We start from the raw sequence: 22105 nt of genomic DNA, 5'->3' as shown, positions 1-22105 counted from the left end.
GGGTCGGCGATCCATCACACGCCCCTCCATTGGCCCCGCGTCAACGACTCAACTCCGACTACCCAGGACGGCGCTACAGATTCGTCCCATATTGGTTACACAATCATCACAGGTCCGACTCATGGGCTGGGTTGCAGGCACACTCGAGCATTCTTTCGTCATCATTGTCCCGGATGATACTGTTGATCCGGACGACAGGGGTGGCACTTGCTAGTACTTAGTAGTCCTACTGCTTAAGTACATATGCAGTGGTGCACCGCCACGAGAGGCGCTGCAATCACACCCATGGGGTGGGCTACCTTGCTGTTGCTTGAGTATTCAAAGAAAATCAACTGTCAAATACATATTTCTGATCATAACATCCCTGTACTCAAGAATGTTCCGGTTCAGCCTGCGATTTCGCTTCCATGGTGAGATCGGTTTAGTCAGGCTTACGAGGAGAAGCACGACATTGTTGAGAACACTACGATATCAGATGAAGAGATGATTTCTAGCAGGTGGTCTAGTACATGATGATAAATTTACGTGTTGCAGCCGTGTATCCAGATATATATCGAATCACTCTTGGTTCAAAGTGCAGCATGAGACAAATCATCAAAAACAAGTAGATACATTCACACTCAAGGTACCAGGTAAGAATTCAACAACAAAAACCGAAACAGCATCATTTGATGGCATCCTAAAAGGGAAACAGCGACTGGATCACGCTGCAACCAATAGAAATGGTGCTGGTTGTTTTCTCCGCAGCCAGGTCACATGACCCCACTACGGGGTCCTCTGGGTGGTCCGAGCTCCCGGGCCGGTTTCATTTCGATCAACTCAGATGGGGATACACTTGAAACTACTGTTCTCGCTTTTAGTTCCCTTTTTCTTTCCTGGTTGAGGCAAATTGAAATTTCTTCGCATAACATGAGCTGCTAGGGGAGATGTCTCGAATCATGCCGTGGATCATTTCCGGACTTCTTGACTAGCTGATTTTATTGGTGTTGTGTTGACAATGGCCGACCAGACCGATACCAAGAAGTCCGTCCGCCTGGCGACGGCATGCACCGAATGCCAGCGCCGGAAACAAAAGGCAAGCACCGACATCCAGCGATGGTGAATACCAGGGGGAAATCATTATCTAACACTCCCTCAACAGTGCAGTCGGGAATGGCCATGCAATCAATCACTGTCAAGGGAGGCGGATTGCTCACCTCTGTAAATTTACGCCCAAGAAAGTGCTCAAGGCGGCGAAGCCCGTCAGTAATGATCCAAGGTCTGATAATTGTAAACGGCCTCCTTCGGACAGTTTGTTGATTCCCTTCAGGACCCCGAATACTCCTGCAAGAAACAATGCAGATTCAAGCCCAGACTCCTTGAGTTCTAACAGCGTATCGGCCATCGCCAGTGGGGATGGCTTCCGGATGCTGGGATACCTCCCCGACAATGAAAATGTGCTCCAGGGAGGTACTGATCAATACGTGAGAACATCTACTGTGGCACATTATCATTATATAACTGATCTTGCTTCCCGATGTCTTCGTCCAGCAATCGGCAGCCATATCACCACTTCCTCGGGGGAACTTATCGCCTGAATTGGAGAAAGCAATCCGTACCATCCCCCCGAAGCCCTACACAGGTAAAAGCACAGCCATATTTATAGGGAGTACTCTGCTTACTTGGCTTAGATATTCTGGTGCAGCTCTTTCTCAGTGACATGAATGATCAGTATTACTGTCTTTATCCACCCACTTTCTCACTCGATTACTCCACTTGGTGGGTGGGAAAGGCAAGTGGTGAGACATTGACGCCAGAGTTTACATGTCTGCTTCTACACGTCTGTGCCTGCGGCGCCCTTTATCTGGACCCTGAAGCACGGCAAAAATTGGAGAGTGAACTGGGCGAAAGCTCCCAAAACCTTGCGGAGCAATATCACCATACTGCCAAACAACTTAGCAATACCATAGCCCCAGGCAAAGGAGGCCTAATACAGGTGCAACAGTTGTTTATAAACGCGGTATGGTATAAGACCGAAGCATTGTTCATCGAGTCGTGGCATGCCTTAGGTGCTGCTATCCACGAGGCTCAGGAGTTAGGTACGAAACTTTCTGGCCTACTGTCGGATACCCCATTAATACGTTAATAGGTATGCACAGAAGTTCCTCCAAGGCAAAGGTCTCTGAGTTTGAAGGGGAGATGAGAAGACGGCTTTGGTGTACACTCTACACCTGGGACTGGTAAGTCACCCAAGACTCGTGGTTTGACTCAATCTCATTCTATAGGCAAATGTCGCTACTATTGTCGCGTCCGTTTGTCATAAACAGCAACTATTGCTCCTTCGAGCTACCCAATGTACGCCTCGAGACAGGTGCAGATGCCCCATCGCCAATAACACATATAACCCTCCAGTGTCAACTAGGGCAAACGATCTCAACTATACCCGGAGTTATGGGGGGAATCCTGAATCCCACGCAGGCTGTCTCCATTCAACAAGAAACCGAGAGATGGTTTGACTCTTTTCCGCCTCCGTATCGACTTATTGACCCCGACACTCGTTGGGACCAATCTCATCCTTATGTAACCATGCAACGACATCAAGTACATGCTATCGGCTGGATGGTCATGCTTCTACCATTAAAGCAATGTCTTACAAAAGATCTAGACCAGGACAAGCCCAGTATTGAAAAGAGTCTCCGACCAAACGCTGTCGACTGTGCACTGAAGTTGATCGACTCAGCCCGGAAGCTCTAGTCACACATGCTTCCCGCAAATACAAAGTTCCATTCTGCACCTTTTCTGATGTTCGATACCGCTGCCTTTTTGTGTTCTGCAATCATACACGACAGCAGTCGAACTCTGCCACAACGAGACAAGGTCGTTGAAGCGATTGGCTTAGTCCTCAAGGCGTTAGCGCAAATATCTCAAAACACAAAGACTGGCGCCATCTGCTCTGCAGTTCTTACCAAACTTGCAAGTAGCACACCTTTGTCTCCGGAAGAGAAGGCTTTGATGTTTGCCAAGTCGCCGGAAGTATCGCTTGAGGAACCTCGAACACCGCCTGCTATCCGGCCAGGTCTGGATGCTCTTTGTGGTGATGATGCATATCTCGGAACCTCTCTTTCAACTTCGAACAATTTTGGGGACACGATGGAGATGTCGTTATCCCTAGGACTCAACCCTGCTGATAGCATGGGTGGTTACATGGGGCTGAGTGATATTCCCAATATGGATCTGGGCGTGTTGGGCCAGATATGGGACTGGGATAATCTTGATCTTGATTTGCCGGGTTCTCCGACCCTATAAATTATCGGACAACGAAGCAAGATATGAACAGCCATACACCGGACATTTGCTATACATAACTGCAATCATGATTGTTCTCTGAGCCAGTGTCTGTCTATACATCGATGTCCCTCAACCCGCAACCTGCCTCCGCACCCATAACACAATGTCATCTACGACCTTCGCGTCCACATTTCCCGACTTATCATACTCAGCTGGCACCGACAACCCTTCGCCAGCCACAAATAGGTGATTAAGGGACTCATAGACACGAAACTCGACAGAAACACACCCCCTGAACGTCTCATAATACCGCGCATAGTCATCTTTCATCGTGGCCTGATAATCCCTCCCGCCCTGCAGAACCAACAACGGCTTCCGAGAAAGATGCTCACTATAACCCAACGGATTGAACTCCCGCCCTTCCAACCAATACGCAGGCCCAATCCCAAAAGGAAGCTCACCCGCCGCCACAGACGAACCTGGCGAGAGCCCATCAGCCACCTCCGCCTGCCTCTCTAACTTCACCAACTCCTCCCCCATCGTGTTCGACGCTCGCGCCAAACCCCCATTGACAGCCATCAAATACCTCATCTGCCTCACCGCACACCTATAAATTTGCTCCGCCGGACACGCCATCAAAACACAACCCGCAACCGCCGAATCCAAGGCCGTGATCTTCGCAGCCGGCCACGCCCCCAGACTATGTCCGAGCAGAAACACCTCAGAGATCCCCGGGTGTTTGCGAACCTGCCTCACCGCGTCCAATACATGATAAACGTATTCGTCTGTCAGAGTCATACTGCGGTTCCGGCGGAGCAGTTTCAGCCATAGGCCGTGGGTATATGTCACCTTGTCGAAGCGGCAGACGGCGATTCCCGAACTGCTAAGTCCATAGGCTAGGTCTTTGAAAGGCTTGAGAGACCTGATCGTGGAGTCTCTGTCTGTGGGACCGGAGCCGGCGATGAGGATTACACAGGGGGTTTTGGGTTGTGGGTTAGTGGGGAGGGTCAGCGTGGCGCCAACTTTGTAGATACCTCGTCCTAGTGACAGTTTTGTTTCGGTAATGTCTTCACTGGTGGCGTAAGACGGTGGTTTCCAGCGATTTGAGGCAAGTGGGATAACGCGAAGACCAATGAGATGGCCTGTCACCGCCCATTGCAAGGACAAGGAGACACTACCCTGTTTGAAGCGCAGCGGTGCAGTTGCGGTGTGTAGGAGCCAGTAATTCGAGAAAGTCGCAGGCCCGATGTCTTCCAGGGGTCCGTAGATTGTGAGGACTGACTCCCATGCTTTTCGGAGGAGTATTTCTGTTAAGAGGAGTCGGAGGGGTAGAAGAAAGAGTGGTCGCAAGGCGGTCCAGTCCTCGTTCCTGAGCGCTGTGATTGCTTGTGTTGTATTGGCTTCTATCTTCTGGGTCTGGGCGGAATGGCGCGGGAAGAGTCTCCAAATGGCAAGAGAGCCATATATCTGTTGCAATGCTGCCCATATAGTGGTGAGGAACATGGTAATCGTGAAGTATAGTAAAATCTTTTATCAAGGATACACTAAGTGATTGACATAAGGTAGATATCTAGTTAGTTGTTGTAAGCAGAGCAAGCCAGCCCGATGTCAGCACCAAGTGTACATCGTGTCTCGCACGTGCAAGGCTGTATTGTTTCATGGTGAGTAGTCCGCCAACGTCCATAAGTCTTCAAGATTCCCATCCAATGTTCTTCAACCCATCCGTCGTTCTCTCTGTAAAGAAAACATCAACAAGAACGCAGAAGCGAAGACGCAATGACCAACAAAGAAAAGAAGCAGCCCCCAGCCACCAGACGTACCCGCTGACTCAGCGTCTTGAAGTATGCTGACTCAGCAACGCATTAGGGCAGCGCTAGACCCATCGCGGCTAGGGCGAGCGACGCACAAGCGGAGACGGGATTTTCTCTCGGCGGGCGGCGGGCCTCAAATTTTGCTCCTGTCCTCGACCCGATCCTCAGCGCAGAGCCACACCAAAGGAACCGATTCTTTTGGAAGACTGTCAGCAAGATGTCCAAGATCACAGTCGGTAGGTGCAAATTCCAATTTCGAATATGACATTCCATGATTCGACAATCCGACGTCGAAAGTCGGAAGACATGAACGATGGGCCTGTGTGGAAATACGGATTACTGACTTTGTCTGCGTGGGATAGCCGGAGTGCGTGAGAACGTCGAGCAGCTGCTCAACTACTCCCAGAATGAGAAGAAGCGTAACTTCCTCGAGACCGTCGAGCTCCAGATCGGTCTGAAGAACTACGACCCCCAGCGTGACAAGCGTTTCTCTGGTACCATCAAGCTGCCTACCGTTCCCCGCCCCAACATGGCTATCTGGTATGTCGATACGGAAACCAAACCGAACCAAACCAAATCACAAACTTCGCAAAGGAAGGGAAGGGAGAAGAGGCAATAACTAACGGTCTGATGACAGTGTTCTCGGTGACCAGCACGATCTCGACCGTGCCAAGCACCACGGCATCGACGCCATGTCCGCTGATGACCTGAAGAAGCTGAACAAGAACAAGAAGCTCATCAAGAAGCTTGCTCGCAAGTACGATGCTTTCCTGTCTTCCGACGCTCTCATCAAGCAGATCCCCCGTCTCTTGGGTCCCGGTCTTTCCAAGGGTATGTCCTGTTCCGTCCCATTGCCAACTACTCTACATCCGAATGATATTCTAACTGGACATTTAGCTGGTAAATTCCCCACCCCCGTCTCTCACTCTGAGGACATGGCCAACAAGGTCACCGATGTCAAGTCGACCATCAAGTTCCAGCTTAAGAAGGTTCTCTGCCTCGGTGTTGCCGTTGGCAACGTCGGCATGACCAACGAGGAGCTCGTCGCCAACACCATGCTGGCCATCAACTACCTCGTCTCCCTGCTCAAGAAGGGCTGGCAGAACGTCGGTAGCCTTGTCCTCAAGGCTACCATGTCTCCCCCCAAGCGTATCTACTAAGCGTGAAACCGCTTGGTAGTTGTGCTGGTGGGTCTTTTTAGGGGCTGAAGTTGTGGGTTCGTGTTGTGCTGTAGTTTAGCTATTACGGAAATGTGATCCATGATTTTTTTGTCTCTAATTGGTTGGTCGTGTTGATTTCGTAGGGTTGTAGATCGCTTTTATGTAACTGTAATCTAGATATAATACATGTTTTGAAGGGAATAGATGGACACTATTGCATTCCAGCCATCAGTTCCGTCTTGTCGAGAACCATCCCTCTGATCCCGATGAACTCTCGTAGCGTCTCCCACTCCTCGCCTTCCTCTTCACCCCGCATGTAGATATCCTTGAATCCCCACGCAAGGGCTACCTTGTCGAACGCGGCCCGCTCCTCTTCGCGGAGCCAGCGATGCCGCAGCGGCACTCCCGATTGCCATACAACACGCTCCATCTGGTCATTGGCCGTCGTGATGGCCAGCACACCCACCGACGATGTGCCCCCGACATACGCCAGCGTCGCAGCGAAGGCAATCCCCGTCGCTGTGCTAGCATCCATCGTATTCTGTAGCGACGCAGCCCACGTAGCAAGAACATAGCAGGCCGCCGGGGCCCCAGCCAGCGCACCGACCGGGAGAGCCGCTTTCTTGAAAATCTTCGCGCGGTGGAACGCCGGCGCACAGAACGTGGTATCGATGATGGACAGAACCAGCGACAGATTCCGCTGATCGATCGCAGCGTCTAGGGCCGTGTTGGCGAGATCCACCGGCACAGCGCTGTTGATGCTCTTGGGCTTCGCCTTGAGGTATTTGATCGGCGAGCTGTTCTCCTCGGGGATGGGCTTATTCGCATACAGGTGGAAGATCTCCGGGAAGTGGGCGGGGCGTTTGAGGACGGCGTGGATCTTGGTGTAGCTGGTCAGGGCTTCGGGGGAGATGAACACTTTTTCGTCGGTCAGGAGGTCGTGGACGGTTTGACAGAGGCGGTCGATGGTCTGTTCGGGCGTCGTTTGGCGCCGCGTGGGGGACTGCTGCGGTTTCCGTGTAGCGAGCGTCTTCCCCTCCTCGAGGTCCAGCAGCGAGGAGATCTCATCCGGTTGTTGTTTTGATCGTGACCGTGTCTTTCCGGTGTCCTGCTCCGGCTGCACGATGGCGTCGGCGATCTTCTCGCATCGTTGGAGCAGTTGTTCGATTTTGTCGCTGGGGGGGGCGGCGTCTGTCTTGAGAAGCTCCGAGCATTCGTGTGCGATCTGGGTCACCGCCTCGTCAATCTCCGCGGATGAGAGCTGTCGAGGCACAGTCGATTCGAGCCGTCTGGGGGTATATGTGGTCGAAGTCCAGGGGGTTCCAGGGGTTTTCTTCGGGCGCAATTGGCCCAGGCGCGCATTCCGAGTTAATAGGCTGGTTGATGCATAGGACCGCGCGAGGGGTCGGTGAACGGGGGCAGGGGTGGTGGATGGTTGGCAGATTTGGCAGACCAGGGCCTGTGACCGGGCGACCTTTTGGCCCCTCAGGGCAATTCCTCTGGTGGAAATCATGGACGGTGGTGGTAGTGGATGGCTGGTTGTCGGAGAGGAGAGGGCGGAAGTGGGAAGGCAGATATCGCAGCCCGGCCGACAAGGCCGACAAGGCGGCGAGCGTACTGCCGCCGCCACTGGCAGCGGGTCTCGTTCCAGGAACGCTCGTCGGTCGTCCCCGTCTGGTCTTCTTGTCTACCTAACGTCTTCCGCTTTCCACTCCCCTCCATCAGCAACGCCCCTTAGGCATCTGCTTTTCTTCGACCGCGCCCCATTCCCTTGCTTTCAGCAGGCCTCAAATGATCCATTTAACCCCAGAGGATTGATCCCCTGGTGATCGTCAACTCACTTATCCCTCCCTCTCCGCCGTGAGCGTCATATCTCGTCGTCTATAACCGTCACATCACATCATATCATGCCTCCCCCTCCGCCGCCCCCGCCGCCCCCGCCTGGAGGTATGGGGGGTCCTCCCCCTCCCCCTCCCCCCGGAGCTCTTCCTGGCAGACCATCAAACAAAGAAGCCAAGGGCCGGGTAAGTGATAGACTGTCAATGGTGGCCGCGTCAAGCTGCTAATGCCTCAGATAGGGCGCACTGCTCTCGGACATCCATAAAGGCGCAAAGCTGAAGAAGGCCGTCACCAATGACAGATCGGCCCCCGTTGTAGGTGGAGGAGTGAAGTCTTCTGGTCCCGCCATTGCTGGTGCTCCGCCTGTTCCGGGCATGGCGAAGCCTCCGGCTGGGTTGGCACCACCTGTCCCTCCGGCACAAGCGGCAAACCGACTACGAAGTGACAGTAATGCGAGCTCGGGAGGAGATAGTGGCGTCTCTGCGCCGCCTCAACTCGGGGGTCTCTTCGCAGGGGGCATGCCCAAGCTACGCAGTCGAGGGGGCGTTGACACGGGGGCTACTCGCAGCTCCTCGTATCTACCAGAGTCGGGAGGCGCTCCCCCGCCCCCTGCGGCATCCGCTCCGAAGCCTCCGGGTGCGCGACCCCCTCCACGACCGCCATCTACAGAGTCGCCGCCTGCTCCTCCAGTCAATCCTTTGGTCGCAAATCTTCGGAAGCCTCCTCCCAGACCGGCCTGCCGGCCGTCCTCCACAGCATCGAATGTGTCAAGCAAATCAGCCCCTGACGCTCCGCCGCGGGCGCCGCCACCGTTGCCGGGCTCCGTGAAAGGCCCGCCGCCGCCTCCCATCTCCATAAGGAAACCCTCAGCACCCCCTCCACCACCCTCGACGTCTAGTCCAGCTGCACCGCCGCCGCCTCCGCCCGCGTTTTCTGCTCCCCGTCCTCCGGCGCCGGCTCGATCCACCCCTCCCCCACCACCCCCTCCTGGCGCCTCGGCACCACAACCGCCGAATGGTGCTGCATCTATCGCAGTTCAAGCCGCTCGAAACGCCCTTGGACACGGTCACCCACCACCGCCTGCCTCCGCTCCATCAGCACCTCCTCCCCCGCCCCCACCCAGTGCTCCTCCTACCCTCCCCTCCAGTGAGCCGCCACCGCGCCCATCACCCCAGCCTCCTGCGGCAGCACCTCCTCGACCCTCCTCGTATGACTCGCCAGCGGGTTATCAACCAGATCGCTCGACTCTGGATCCGAGCGCTTACACCCTCAGCAACGGCGGGCCGTCACCGGGGTCAAGTCCTCTGGGACCAGGTGCGCACGGTCAGGTTCGGGTAGACGACCATCGGTTCAAGTTCCAGAGCGACGGCTTACTGCCCAAGCCCAGACCATTTGTGGGAGGCGCCCGACGGTACCGGGCTGGACGGGGTAGCAGTGTGCCATTAGACCTGAGCGCATTGAGTGGATGAAACATTGTTGCACCGATACATCTGGGAGGTTCCCAGTCTTCACGCTTGTAAATTTGCTTAGCAACGCGCTTATGGGTAGTGACAGCAGGGGTTAGAAATGAAGTCGAGTTTAGATCAAATGCCAAATGCCAAATGCCACCTTGTACTAGAACGTAGAATGGGCTTTGGATGATCTCCGACCGTGTATGCTGCTACAATTGGGTCTGTCTTCCACTCGCCACTGCGCACCTGGAGAGGAAGCCATAGCATTGGCAGGGGGACAGTGGAGCGGATCTGATAGACCGACGGGACAGCTCCCTCACGTGATCCGCGGCCGCCGCATCGAAGCTGCGAAGCTCCGGAGAAGCACGTCCAGATCAACATCTCTTGATAAACCTCCGCGCTGCCTCCTCCTGGCCTGATCACCCTTCTTTTCCGCCTGACGCTTTCCTCCCGCGACATTCACATCGGTCTACTCGGCAGACCAGCCAGCCCCGCCCCAGTCCCACCCAGCAACTCACCTCCGGAGATTGACGCGACGTCGAAAGTATTTTGCTTCGGGTCGAGCTACGAGCACAATCTAGAACACCATTGAAATCCGCCCTGCCAGGGTCTCTGAATATAATCGAACAATATTTTACATCATATTATTATCATATTACCCGGAAATAATCAGAGCGTGAAGCTCTCTCTCACCTTCTCTGCACCTCACGAGCTCAATTCCTCTTTCTCTCCCCGCCACAAACCTCGGTTTCTTAATATTATCCACCTACTGATCACCATGTCTCTACACTCCTACATCAACAGTAAGCCCTCTATTCCCTGTTCTCGGGATCCAATGTCCCCGCGATGGATTGGTCCAATCCCCTCTTCCCCCTCTACCCCGCAGAACACCGAATACCCAGCGCTAACGCACCGATTCCCCGGTATAGAGAAAGTATGCATCCTGACCGTGGACGGCCGGACACTTCTGGGGACACTACTATCGACAGACCAGCTGACGAACCTGGTCCTGGTGGACACGATCGAGCGAATCATCCGCACGCCCGATGATCCGGAACCCAGCTCGCAGATCGAACACGGGCTGTACCTGATCCGCGGCGACAACGTGGTTTTATGTGGCGAAGTGGACGAGGGGATTGACGGGGATATCGATTGGACGAAAGTACGGGGTGAGGTAGTCAAGGGCACGAAGAACGCTTGAGGGAGGTTGCCAGCAAACAGTCTATGATATCACACAAGACAAGATTTCTCGCGGTTTAAAAAAATATGGACGTGCAGTGCTGTTTGTACGGTTGGTTGGTTTGAGTGATGATTGATGGGGACGATCGAGGCGTGACTGTGACTGACTGTGCCTGTGACTGGCAGTGGCAGTGTCAGACAGGGGGGCTGGCGCGTAGGGTTGGATGGATCGGATCGCTTCCCTCTCTCTTTTTTCTGTCTCGCTCGTTTTCTCGTGGTCTCGTTCGGCGGGTAGAGGAGGGGAGGAGGGGCAGCGCGGTCCGTGCCTGGGGTACGTGTGCGAAGCTACGCGCGCGACTATGTGCAGGGGGGACCAACCAGCGGGGTCCGATCATGGGCGCAGCTACGACCGGGCGGTGTATGGACAGTCTGGAATCTGGGCACATCGACCGTTGGCGGTGCTACAGGATTGTTTCGGTTGGGATTTGGGGATTCAATTCAAGGGAAAAGAAACAAGGAAGAACGATGTGTACAGGCAAGGTAAGGCAAAGAAAGGCGGGGTGGTGCGTCAAATCCGGAGTACCCCTGCGCGCCGATCCCGTTGGACGATATTGATTGTTCGGCCGGAGTCGGCGATGGATGGAAAGAGTCGGACAGGAAGAGAGAACAATGCACGATGATGGGAGCTGCATGGCGATATTGCATTAGGCCTCACCTCACCTCACCTGATCCGAAACAGTTGATGCTGCCTGTTCTTTGATGGCGGTCTTTCGAGCGTGCTTCTATTCTTGTACCGTCCATGTCCCAATCAGATCAACCCTAAGTCCCAATATACTGCAGCCGAGTGCCTGCATAAGTGTGTCTGTCCGTCTGTCTGTACCCTAAAAAGTGACCAAATAATGGACCGAGTGAGATGTCCAGATATCTATCTAGCGGCAACGCGTCCCGGCGGCAGCGACTGCCACCATCGTATTTAGTATTCTTTAGTGAGGTAGCAGAATTAGGTGGACGATCTAACCCTGACCGTTTCCGGGAGCCAGGCCAGCGGTTCAGTGGTTCCTCGAGTGGTTCCAGGGGCCGTGCCGTGTTTGGGTGTTTGGGGTTTGGATGAGCCACAATCCCTCGTGAGAGCCAACCGACCCGACCGGCGCAGCTGCGTTGGCCTGCATGCCAGATCAGATCTTTGCCACAACACCTTAAGTTACCTGGTTACCTCCAACGAGGCTGTATATTATTTTCACCCTCAATTAATAACATCCTCATTTCCATGCCCTTCCCAACCTCCGGCCTCTGAATCTAAATGTGACAGCCGCCCCGTTTCTCTGCCGCCCGCCCCGCCCTTGCCAAGTGCGGCCCAACTTAAGTTGCTCACTAACTGGCCGTTCCTTGGGTTTTTGGTGGTTTGGGGGTTCTTTCCCCTGACGGACTGACTAGACTGGCTCTCCCCGTCTCAGTCTTTCTCTCCGACTCCGTCTTGTCCCTTTCTCCCTCTCCCTCTCCTCTCCCTCTCCTTCTCCCTTCCTCTCTCCTCCCCCTCCCCTCCCCTCCCCTCTCCCCTTCTCATCCTCTCTACAATCCTCATTCTCCTCCTCTTATCCTCAAACCACATTCTTCGACCTCGTCTCGTCCTGACCGCCACAATCCCCCCCCCGGGCCTGGATTCTCCCGTTTAATCCCGGTCGCTGGGCGACCGCCACTTCTGCCTGCTTACCACCACCGCTATCAACCCCCCCCCTCCTTCCCCCTCCGATACGAGCGCCCTTCATGTTGTTGCGACCGTGCCTACACACAACTGCAGACTCAACTAGTCTACACCCCCGGGTCAATTGGTCTTCGTGAGCGCTGGGATCTTCCTTCAACTGGTATCGCTGTCTAGTCGGTGTACCATCTCTCCTCCCCCTCCCCTCTTCCTCATACCTCCCTCTCTCCTTCCCAGCCTCCGTCGTCCGACCCTGGTGGTTAGGCCAGAATGTGGCTCTACCGTGGTGCCCAGTCCGCCGTTTTCTACTATGCCACCTGCACGCCCTGTGCCGGCTCCCTAGACCGCCACAAGCGCAAGAAGGAAGCCGCCCGGTCGAAACGTGAAAAGGCCAAGATCGAGGCCGTCGTCACCGACCAGCCAAAACCGTTACCGCAGCCGACTGCGTTCAGCACCAATCCAGGATGGGCGGAGGAGATTGCTCTAGGCCCGGGTCCGCCGACAAGAAGAGGTGGCCATCGGACCGCACACCGTCGGACGGACTCATGGAACACTGGCATTTCGGCAGAGTCCGTGCGGGATGCGAATCGCGCAGAGGGTTCGTCGCATAGGAAGGATAAACTGAAGCATCCGTTGGGCGATCGGTGGAACCGTATGCGGTATCAGCGCGAGGACGAGCCGCTATGGGGCCAGGATGCGGAGGTCAAGGGCTCTTCGGTTGGACTCTCGGGGAGCGGCAAAGCAGATGCTAGCTCCTCGAGCAAATACTATATCGCTCGCGTGCCCCCGGTTAACGATCTTCACCCCCCGATTGTGAGTGGGCCCAAGAGTCGGGCTGAGACCCGGTGGATGTTACAGCCCCCACCCAGCGCGCGGGTGATGGCCGGCAAGGATCGTGTTGGGGATGCTGCCCACAACGACGACAACGAATACAGCGGTCAGCGTGCAGACGGTGAGCACACCGACAAGACGCCCGTCCAGCCCAGCCAGCTGCTGCTGCCGCGGCTAGACACCCAGACTTCCGAAAAGACCGTCAGACCGTCTCCACCGCGAATGGCCCCCGATGGTTGGTTCGATCCGAGATCCGCAGGCTCGGAAACTAACGACCAGCGTCCTCATTCGCCCACGACCCCCCGGTTCATGTACGGATGTGATGAGTCCAACTTCGTAATATCCCCCTCTTTCCGCTCGCGCTCCGACTCCTGTTCCACCCTGTCGTCCCCCGGGGATTCCGAGGGCGAGTCCCCCCGCGTCTCCTTCCACTCGCCAGGGACCCCGACCTCCCGGCCTGTCTCCAAAGCAACACAAGATAGCGGTAAACACTTCCCTCCAACAATTTCTCAAACCCTATCTACGTTGCCACGTGACAACAACAAGGTGCAACTGTTGCATTTGGAAATCAATGACTCGCCTGACGATATCGGACTAGGTCAGCTTGAGCGTCTCCGGCCCTGGCGCTGGAGTATGGATATATGACCGTGACAGCCGTCCGTCCTTTTTTGCCGCATCCCCCTTTTTGTGCCTTGTTTATCATGGAAGCCTGCATTTGATTTTGCTCCTTGGGTAGGAGAATACCCCCTCTACTGTTGGAATTTAGTTGGCTTGTTTTGTGTTTTCGGCGTTGGCAGCAGCAAAAAGCGTTCTTTCCTCTGACGCCCTCTTGATCCATTCCCATGGCAAATACCCCCGATGCATCATGCCGAACAGCGCGGGAGTTCCGTTCGATAGAAGCACTTAATGTGTATGCATGGCTGGGCCAACAGACACAAACTCGTCGAACGACTTAGAGAGACTGACCGTTCATTTATCCCCAACTGAACCACTATCCTTCATTGACGGGCTCAGCAGCAGCCGCTCCAGCATTATCCTTATCATTGGATGTCCAGTTCCTCAGCGCAGATTACTATCCCTACTGATTCCAGTTTCCTATCCTTACCCTTATTTTTTTTTGCATTTTGCGTTTTGCATTTTGCATTCTGTGTTTTTTTTTCTTGGCTTTTTTGACTCTGCTTGTCTTGTTCGTACATAGTCTAGTCCAGTCTACTGCTTGCCCTCTCTCTCTCCCTGTGTGTCTCTCTCTGTCGCGCTCGCGCTCGCTCGCTCTTACTCTTGCACTCGCTCTCTCTCCGCGTCTCTCTCTTGTCGTACCCTACCTACCCTTCATGTACACTACTTGTTTTAATAATACATACCTGCCTTTCTTCATACTCTTCTCACTCTTCACATTCACACCCTTCACGACTGTCTTTCAATTGAAGCTTATTCATTGAGCACGCATGTAGGTAGACCCAATCCAACCCCACGCAGAATCAGAAACTATATACAGCGATTATGCCTTCTATAATATCTATCATTCACCATCATTCACCGGTTCTGTACTTGTCGATAATAAGCTAGAATTAAACTACATCAAGTGGATACCCAGCCACGGTAGACTACAGTAGGGCACAGTAGTCCGGCATGGGTCTGCTGATTATTTACTGTATTGAGAACTGAACTGGAGTATGCCGTTCTTAGCGTTGACGCACGTGTAGTCACTAGGCGCTAGGAGAAAAAGAAAAGAAACCCCAGGAATAAGAGAGAATCTAAAAAAAAAGAAAAACCCCCCAAAAAAGAGAAAAAGCAATATTTAAGTAATTGGGTATACTAAGTATCTAGATACTAGGGGTGGTTTAGACCAGGGGAATGGGGAGCCGGCCGAGAATACGGAGACTTGGACTATGTTTCGGAGAAGCGCAGGCCAGCCAGCCCCACAGCCTGTTGCAGATACTATTATTATTATTATCGATCCCCCTCCCCCGCCACAGACGCTGCATCTACACAATACTCAAACAGACAAGACAAGATGACCCAAAACACCACCACCACACCCATAACCCCTCCCCCTCCCCCTCCAATACGACCCCTCTCCCGAACAAAAACAGGCTGTCTCACCTGCCGCCGGCGCAAAAAGAAATGCGACGAGCGCCGTCCCTTCTGCACCGGCTGCCACCGCAACAACATCATATGCCAATGGTCGTCGCCCAGCGCCTCACAGTCACAGTCACAGTCACATCTAATCCCCCGCCCCCGCCGCCATCGCCGCCGCCAGGCCGACAAGCCTCTCCTCCCGGGCCAAGCCCAAGGCATGGTGAACGTCTTCTCCGTCCTCACCCCGGACATTGTGTCGCGGCTGCTGCGGCATTTCCTTGACGCCAGCCCGAGGTGGTTGTCGACGAGGACGGGGGCCCAGCGGACGGGGTATTTGAGGTGGCTGGCGCCCGCGCTGCAGGGGAGTTGTCTGGTGAGGGGGTGCGTGCTGGCGATTGCGTCGGCGGATCTGCTGAAGTATTGTCGCGGCGATGGTCAGGTTTATCGTGCTGCGGTGGAATTTTATGGGCAGGCGGTTGCGGGGATTAGGGGGGCGGTTGAGGGGGAGATGGAGGGGTCTGGTTCTGATTCTGGTTCTGGTGGGTTTCTTTCTGGTGTGGAATGGATATATCTGTTCGGTTTCTGGGAGAGGCGTTGCGCTGATGTGTTTGCATACTCATACTTACTCATAGATTATACCACCCTCTCGGTACTTTTGCTGTGTCTGCACGAGGTACGCGGACTTGAACTTCAATCCTACTCTCTGACAATCAGACAACAGGCTAACAGTCCCAGACTCAAAACTTCACCAACCGCGAGAGAATCCTCCCCCATCTCAACGCCGCGGCTTTCCTTCTCCAGAACCGCATCTCCAGTGGCAACGGCGACAGCATGGACCCCGCGCTGAGGGGCTTTCTATTCGAAATGTTCTGTTACTTCTTCCCCTTGGCTGCCTTCTCCCTCGGGCCCAAGTTATCCATTTCGCTTTCCTGGGCCGATCGCATCTTCGCCTCTCCGTCCGTCATGGCATATATCCGGAACGGCCACATCATGGGGACTTCGCAGCACCTGTTTATTGCGATTTACCGCATCGCTCTTCTGGGTCAGAAGTTGGTGTCTGGTCAACCTGACCAGGTTTCTGCAGCGAGGAGAGAGCTCATCTTGCTGGACCGGGAACTTATATCCCGTCAGACGGACTTCACCCCCACAGAGTATAGTATGGATCTTGACCAGCTCAGCGACGCCATCACATCAGCCCTATACAGCCTAGCCTGTCGCATCCACATCAAACGACTTCTCCTTCTTGCCCCATCCCAACCCGATACCGAGAACGAAAATGAAGATGCAGAAGAAGAAGAAGAAGAAGAAGAAGAAGAAGAAGACAGCCTCGCCGCAATCCAATCCCTAGTCACGGAATTCATCCACACCCTCCACCACCTCCCCCCCGATTCGCCCTCCCACAACATCATGAGCTGGCCACTCGTCGTGGCGGGCTTTTCTGCCAGCAGTGCCGCCCATCAGCGCATCATCGCCGCGAAACTGGATATCATATACACGGAGTGGCAGTCTGCTATATTCTCGAAAGGCGCGGCGTTTCTGCGCGAGAAGTGGAGGGGAGATAGGCGGTCAACAGTAGGTGTAGGTGGTGTGGATGGGCTTGGGTTGGTGGGGGAGTGTCCTGTTATTTTGGCTTGATCTATCCATCCCAATTCCCAATTCCCAATAAGGGGATAGCCAACGGGCTAAACGTGAAGCATCTGCGCCAGTTGCGAATCAAGAGCCTGTCACGTGCACGGGTCTATCCGCCCGCGATGATTCCATCGCCATTCGCCACTACCGACTAACGACCCGCATTTTAGAACCGGACCTGATCCACTGGCGCGGCTATTAATGTCTCAAATAGGCTTAGAACGCGCGAGCCTCCCTGTTATCTATCGCAACAGCATTGCCGATGGACCGACGGGGAGTGATTGATCAAAGACAGCTGCTTCCTGCGACATTGATCTCCTGCAACTCTCCCCATTTGCTCACCTCGTACCTTGCAAGACGCAACAAACACCACCATGATCCCGAACATCGACGAGAAAGAGAACCTCGCTCGCATGGAGCGCGGGGAGCTCTACTACGCATTCACCCCGGAGCTGGTGGCCGCGCGCAAACGATGCGCGCGCATTGTCGGCCAGCTGAACCGCGCCGGAGAGCTCTCGCGGCGAGAACTGGCAGAGTACTGGAAAGGGTACACCCTTTACTCCTCTCTTCAACTTCCCACCCATCAAATCAAATAAGTCAATCATGTCAGTTGGTTAATCCAAAACAGTATCACGAACAATCCGCACCCCCTCCCGCCCGCCCTCCCCAACGCAACGGAAGAAGACGAAGACGCCACCCTGCACGCCTACCCGTGGATCGAACGCCCCATCAACATCGACTACGGAACCAACATCCAGGTCGGGAGCAACGTGTTCATCAACTTCAACTGCACGTTCGTGGACACCTGCACCGTGTCAATTGGGGCGCGCACGCTGGTCGGTCCGAATGTGTGTTTCTATAGTGGCACGCACCCGCTGGACCCGGATTTGCGGAACGGGACCCATGGGCCCGAGATGGGGAGGCCGATTACCGTCGGTGAGGATTGCTGGATCGCGGGCAATGTGGTGATTTTGCCGGGCGTGGTTATCGGGGATGGGTGTACGGTTGGGGCGGGGAGTGTGGTTACTAAGGTATGTATTTTTTTTTGTTTTGTTTTGCATATGTTAGATAGAGGAAGGGGGGTTGATGGTGTATGGTGTGGCAGAGCTAACTTTGTGTCTACTTCATAGGACGTCCCACCCTGCCATGTTGTGGCTGGGAACCCTGCGAGGATCATTCGCAAGATTGAGCGGAGTGGGAGACCGCCGCCGCCGCCGCCGGCTGTATGCGATGCGCAGACTGATGGTCTGGAGAAGGCGAAGAACGGAGTGTCTCAGTCAAATGGAGTTTCAAACTCAAACGGTATTTCAGGCTCAAACTAGCGATACGTTGATATCAAATATAGAGTAGGTTGTTGAGCATTCTGGGTTTGTTTTGTCTGGTTATATACAGTAGCATACTGGCATCACTCAAGTAGAATAGAGAAAGACTGGATTATGCTTTACAATTAGAATTCTACAGATTTATGCGACAGTCAAGGACGACTGTGTAACCCGATCTCTATTTCTGTTGTGGAACAACAACAACAACAACAAGTCTATCGATCTATACCAGATACACCCGCCCCTCATACGGCCGCAGGAGACGCAAACTCTCGCCCTCCCCCGTATTGCTCAGCAACAACTTCCCCTTCCCCCCCAACATCGCCTCCAACCCAGCCTCCTGCTCGCTCTCCGTAAAATTCAGAACAACCAACAACTTCCGCCCTTCCCCTCTCTTCTCAAAGATAAACAGCTTCTCATCATCATCTTCCAGCCGGTCAACATTCGCAAAGACACCCTGGGCAAAAACATCCGGATACTCCTTCCGGACGGCCAGCATCCTCTTCCAGAACGACAGCACGGACTGTCCATCCAACGCCTGCCGCTTGACGTTCACATCCGGGTAATTATCATGAGCGCGCATCCACGGCGTCGCATCGGGGGCCGTGAAGCCGGCGTGCGGCGAGGCGTCCCACTGCATGGGGAGGCGGGCGTGGTCGCGCGCCAGATGCTGCAGGGCCGTCCTGGCCGCAGCCAACGCGACCGGATCGCCATTCGAGGTCTGCCTGACAAAGTCATAGTAATTCCTGCTCTCCACATCCTTATACTCCTCCACGCCCCACGACGCCGGCGCATTGACCATCCCGATCTCCTGGCCCTGGTACACAAACAGCGTCCCCGACAGACTGGCCACCATCATCGCCAACATCTTCGCGCTCTGCCCCCACAACTCCACATTCCGCTCACACCCCCACCTCGACACACAGCGCGCCTGATCATGGTTCTCCAAGAACGCGGTACTCCAGCCATCCGACTCCCCATCCATGAGTCGCTGCGTGGCGCGCACCCTCTCCTTCAACTGCGAGAGGGTCCAGCTCCTCGGCTCAACAGAATACCTCCTATCGGCCCCCGTTCCCAAGTCAACCACATCGAACTGAAACACCATATCCAGCTTCTCCTCCTTCGCCGAGACATACCCCAACACATCCTCGATATCCTTCGTCAGCGGCAACTCCCCCACCGTCATGGCATCATACTTCCTCAACACCCCAGCCATCTCCCTCAGATACTCATGAATGCGGGGCCCATTACAGAACAGATGCGACGCATACTGCCACTCCGTCCGCGGATCCGTCACCGGCACATCCGGGAACGACGTATCCTTGCTATACGTATTGGCCGTATCGACCCGGAACCCATCGATCCCCTTGCGCAGCCAGAACTCCATCGCGGACGCATAGATGGCCTCTCTCGTCTCCCGATTCTCCCAATTCAGGTCCGGCTGCTGCGTCGCAAACAAATGCAGGTAATACTCCCCCGTGGTCTCATCCCACGTCCACGCGCTGCCGCCGAAACAGCTCCGCCAGTTATTCGGCGCCCGTCGCTTGCCCTCGGCGTCGTACCGCGCAGGGCGCCAGATATACCAGTCCCGCTTGGCGGAGGAGAGCGACGATCGCGATTCCTGGAACCACGCGTGCTCGTCGGAGGTGTGGTTCACGACGAGATCGAGCAGGATGCGTAGCCCGCGGGCGTGGCACGCGCTGATCAGCTGCTCGATGTCTGACACGCTCCCGTACGGTGGGTATACGGCTTCGTAGTTCGAGATGTCGTAGCCCATGTCGTGTTGCGGGGAGTCGTACATCGGACATAGCCAGATCGCGTCCACGCCCAGACTCTGGATGTAGTCTAGTTGGCTGTGGATGCCCCCGATGTCTCCGATGCCGTCGCCGTTGCTGTCGCGGAAGCTGGCCGGGTAAATTTGGTAGATGGTTGCGTTTTTCCACCACATTTTGATGGACTTTTATCAGAGAGGAGAGAGCAGAAGAAAGATGGAGTAAGACGGATATGGAGATTAGAACGAGACAGGAAAGAAAGAGAAGACAGACCTCTTATCACCCCCCTCCCCCTCTCACCCATGATTCCCATTCACCCACCACACGTTGCCTCACCTCTCTCTTGCTTTTAGCGCCGACACTTGCATGCGGGACACACAGTCCAGTCCCTAGAGGGAAATGACCGTCATTCGTTACGTCAACTTTTACTACTACGGTGTATTCCAGCCTTGTTTGGTGTCTGCTGTCTGCACCTAGCACTGCAGTGCATGCATATGCTTGAGCCAGACATATGCGTGTCCGAGACATGATGGTGGGTGAGATAAGAGATAGAGATAGTGTATCATACCAAGCACAAGCAGGCCGCTTACTGTTATGGATCATGGATACTAACTAGATTGTCATCTGGCGTTCTCGCGTCTGTTGAGGTCTTCCTGCACCGAGTCCGGCTCTCTTGCAGGATCTCGTCGGCACCTTGCTACTATATATAGAGTATATAAAAGCTGTATCACAATCCGGTTACTCTGGACTGGACAGTGGATGGTGGACGGTGGATGGTGGATATATAACGGCCAGCGCGGGTATTAGTAGCAACTGGATATGGCTAGGGTAAACTTTATTGGGTGGGTAAACTACTTATACTCTAGTGCTGTAAGTACTGTGCTGCATCCAGTACTACCTTGGCAAGATAGGTAGTAGGTGATGATACTAGATAGATAAGTAATAAATAGGTGGTAGGGAATAGGTACGTAGGAGTAATACTACTAGGTACCTAGTATGCATGTGTATGGTCCTCCGCAGTAACAAGACAATTAATATTAAGCCTCCCAAAATAAAAACCTGGTTAGTGACGTGACGCAGATACATAACTAGGTAAGTAGTTAAATAAACAAGAGAAATAAAGAATCATAGAATCCAAATCCCAATTGCAATCCCAATCACTCCCAATTACTCATAATTCAACCACAAACACCGACCAACCCATATTTCTCCAAAGCCTAGCTTACTTTACCTGAGTAGCAGGCCTAATGCCATATCATACAAGTACAGAACAAAAAAAAAATAAAAGCAAAACCAAATCCCAGAAACATACATAGGGGCCCGGAGGCGTGCGTAGAGAGGGTCACAGCATAGTTCAGTAAAAGTCAAAGATGGTAGCTTACTATTATTTATATATATTTAATAGTTTGCCACACTCACTGACCATTTCATAATAGTTGTCAAACTGTACCTACAGTAACAGTTAGGTTGTAGCTAGGTTGTGTTACAGTTGCTTACAGTTGCAAAACAGTTATTTATTATTATTTACATATAATAATAATTACTAACGATACAACCTCACCCAAACCGGGTAATTACATACAAACGTTGTTAAAGTTGAATACGATTCAGAAAAACTATTATGTAATTATAATTTAACAAGAATAGTTCTGTAATAAAATAGATTAGATACGGAAGATATCTATTACTTATGAACAGAAACTGTATTTTATAGATATATAACAAATATTAATCATAATTTCTAGACATTATCTGGTATTTTATAGATATATAACAAATATTAATCATAATTTCTAGACATTATCTGGTATTTTATAGATATATAAACAAATATTAATCATAATTTCTAGAGATTATCTGGTTACACTCCTTAAATAATAGTAAGATTCTTATACAAAATATTCTCAGAAGTAATATATAATCATACGAAAGTAGTAAAAGACCAGAATATAATAATTTGTTATTTACATAAAATCAATATTCCATGAACAGTATACTAGATCTTGTCTAGTATTAATATCAACTGATACCTGTCTGTAAACATTATCTATATCGATCATAAATGC

The 22105-nt window shown here is 53.3% G+C and overlaps 9 protein-coding genes across 9 annotated transcripts; 6 read left to right on the top strand and 3 right to left on the bottom strand.

The window, feature by feature from the left end:
• Positions 1-407: 407 nt before the first annotated feature.
• BO70DRAFT_368421 (uncharacterized protein) lies at positions 408-3285 on the top strand (the record flags this gene model as incomplete). Its single annotated transcript, XM_025544623.1, has 8 exons — positions 408-419; positions 1010-1098; positions 1142-1463; positions 1531-1621; positions 1671-2078; positions 2129-2219; positions 2265-2688; positions 2734-3285. The coding sequence occupies 8 exons, from the start codon at positions 408-410 to the stop codon at positions 3283-3285; spliced, it is 1989 nt and encodes a 662-aa protein (XP_025402555.1).
• Positions 3286-3396: 111 nt separating this feature from the next.
• BO70DRAFT_426177 (alpha/beta hydrolase) lies at positions 3397-4813 on the bottom strand (the record flags this gene model as incomplete). The annotated part of the gene is made up of 1 exon (XM_025547756.1): positions 3397-4813. Exon 1 carries the CDS (start codon positions 4768-4770, stop codon positions 3397-3399), a length of 1374 nt encoding a protein of 457 aa, XP_025402554.1. The 5' UTR covers positions 4771-4813.
• A 427-nt stretch (positions 4814-5240) lies between these two features.
• On the top strand, positions 5241-6356 carry BO70DRAFT_358752 (60S ribosomal protein uL1). The gene is made up of 4 exons (XM_025542369.1): positions 5241-5314; positions 5441-5618; positions 5716-5909; positions 5976-6356. The coding sequence occupies exons 1-4, from the start codon at positions 5296-5298 to the stop codon at positions 6236-6238; spliced, it is 654 nt and encodes a 217-aa protein (XP_025402553.1). The 5' UTR covers positions 5241-5295; the 3' UTR covers positions 6239-6356.
• Positions 6357-6384: 28 nt separating this feature from the next.
• BO70DRAFT_358750 (uncharacterized protein) lies at positions 6385-7783 on the bottom strand. The gene has a single exon (XM_025542368.1). The coding sequence runs from the start codon at positions 7749-7751 to the stop codon at positions 6450-6452; it is 1302 nt and encodes a 433-aa protein (XP_025402552.1). The 5' UTR covers positions 7752-7783; the 3' UTR covers positions 6385-6449.
• Positions 7784-8167: 384 nt separating this feature from the next.
• BO70DRAFT_358749 (putative proline-rich, actin-associated protein Vrp1) lies at positions 8168-9654 on the top strand. Its single transcript, XM_025542367.1, has 2 exons — positions 8168-8262; positions 8317-9654. Exons 1-2 carry the CDS (start codon positions 8188-8190, stop codon positions 9544-9546), a joined length of 1305 nt encoding a protein of 434 aa, XP_025402551.1. The 5' UTR covers positions 8168-8187; the 3' UTR covers positions 9547-9654.
• A 278-nt stretch (positions 9655-9932) lies between these two features.
• On the top strand, positions 9933-10996 carry BO70DRAFT_358746 (U6 snRNA-associated Sm-like protein LSm8). Its single transcript, XM_025542366.1, has 2 exons — positions 9933-10331; positions 10458-10996. The coding sequence occupies exons 1-2, from the start codon at positions 10307-10309 to the stop codon at positions 10727-10729; spliced, it is 297 nt and encodes a 98-aa protein (XP_025402550.1). The 5' UTR covers positions 9933-10306; the 3' UTR covers positions 10730-10996.
• Positions 10997-12575: 1579 nt separating this feature from the next.
• On the top strand, positions 12576-14018 carry BO70DRAFT_127063 (uncharacterized protein). Its single transcript, XM_025537995.1, has one exon. The coding sequence runs from the start codon at positions 12677-12679 to the stop codon at positions 13880-13882; it is 1206 nt and encodes a 401-aa protein (XP_025402549.1). The 5' UTR covers positions 12576-12676; the 3' UTR covers positions 13883-14018.
• Positions 14019-15251: 1233 nt separating this feature from the next.
• Positions 15252-17147, top strand: BO70DRAFT_426171 (Zn(II)2Cys6 transcription factor; the record flags this gene model as incomplete). The annotated part of the gene is made up of 4 exons (XM_025547755.1): positions 15252-15855; positions 15949-15989; positions 16052-16892; positions 17023-17147. The coding sequence occupies 4 exons, from the start codon at positions 15252-15254 to the stop codon at positions 17145-17147; spliced, it is 1611 nt and encodes a 536-aa protein (XP_025402548.1).
• Positions 17148-18490: 1343 nt separating this feature from the next.
• Positions 18491-20305, bottom strand: BO70DRAFT_377008 (glycoside hydrolase family 13 protein; the record flags this gene model as incomplete). The annotated part of the gene is made up of 1 exon (XM_025545162.1): positions 18491-20305. The coding sequence occupies exon 1, from the start codon at positions 20213-20215 to the stop codon at positions 18491-18493; it is 1725 nt and encodes a 574-aa protein (XP_025402547.1). The 5' UTR covers positions 20216-20305.
• Between the last annotated feature and the right edge of the window lie 1800 nt (positions 20306-22105).

Source organism: Aspergillus heteromorphus, assembly GCF_003184545.1.
Source record: "Aspergillus heteromorphus CBS 117.55 chromosome Unknown BO70scaffold_3, whole genome shotgun sequence".
In the NCBI taxonomy this organism is placed as follows: Eukaryota; Fungi; Ascomycota; class Eurotiomycetes; order Eurotiales; family Aspergillaceae; genus Aspergillus; species Aspergillus heteromorphus.
Note: the sequence above shows the minus strand (reverse complement) of the source record. Positions and strands in the feature narration are given on the sequence as shown.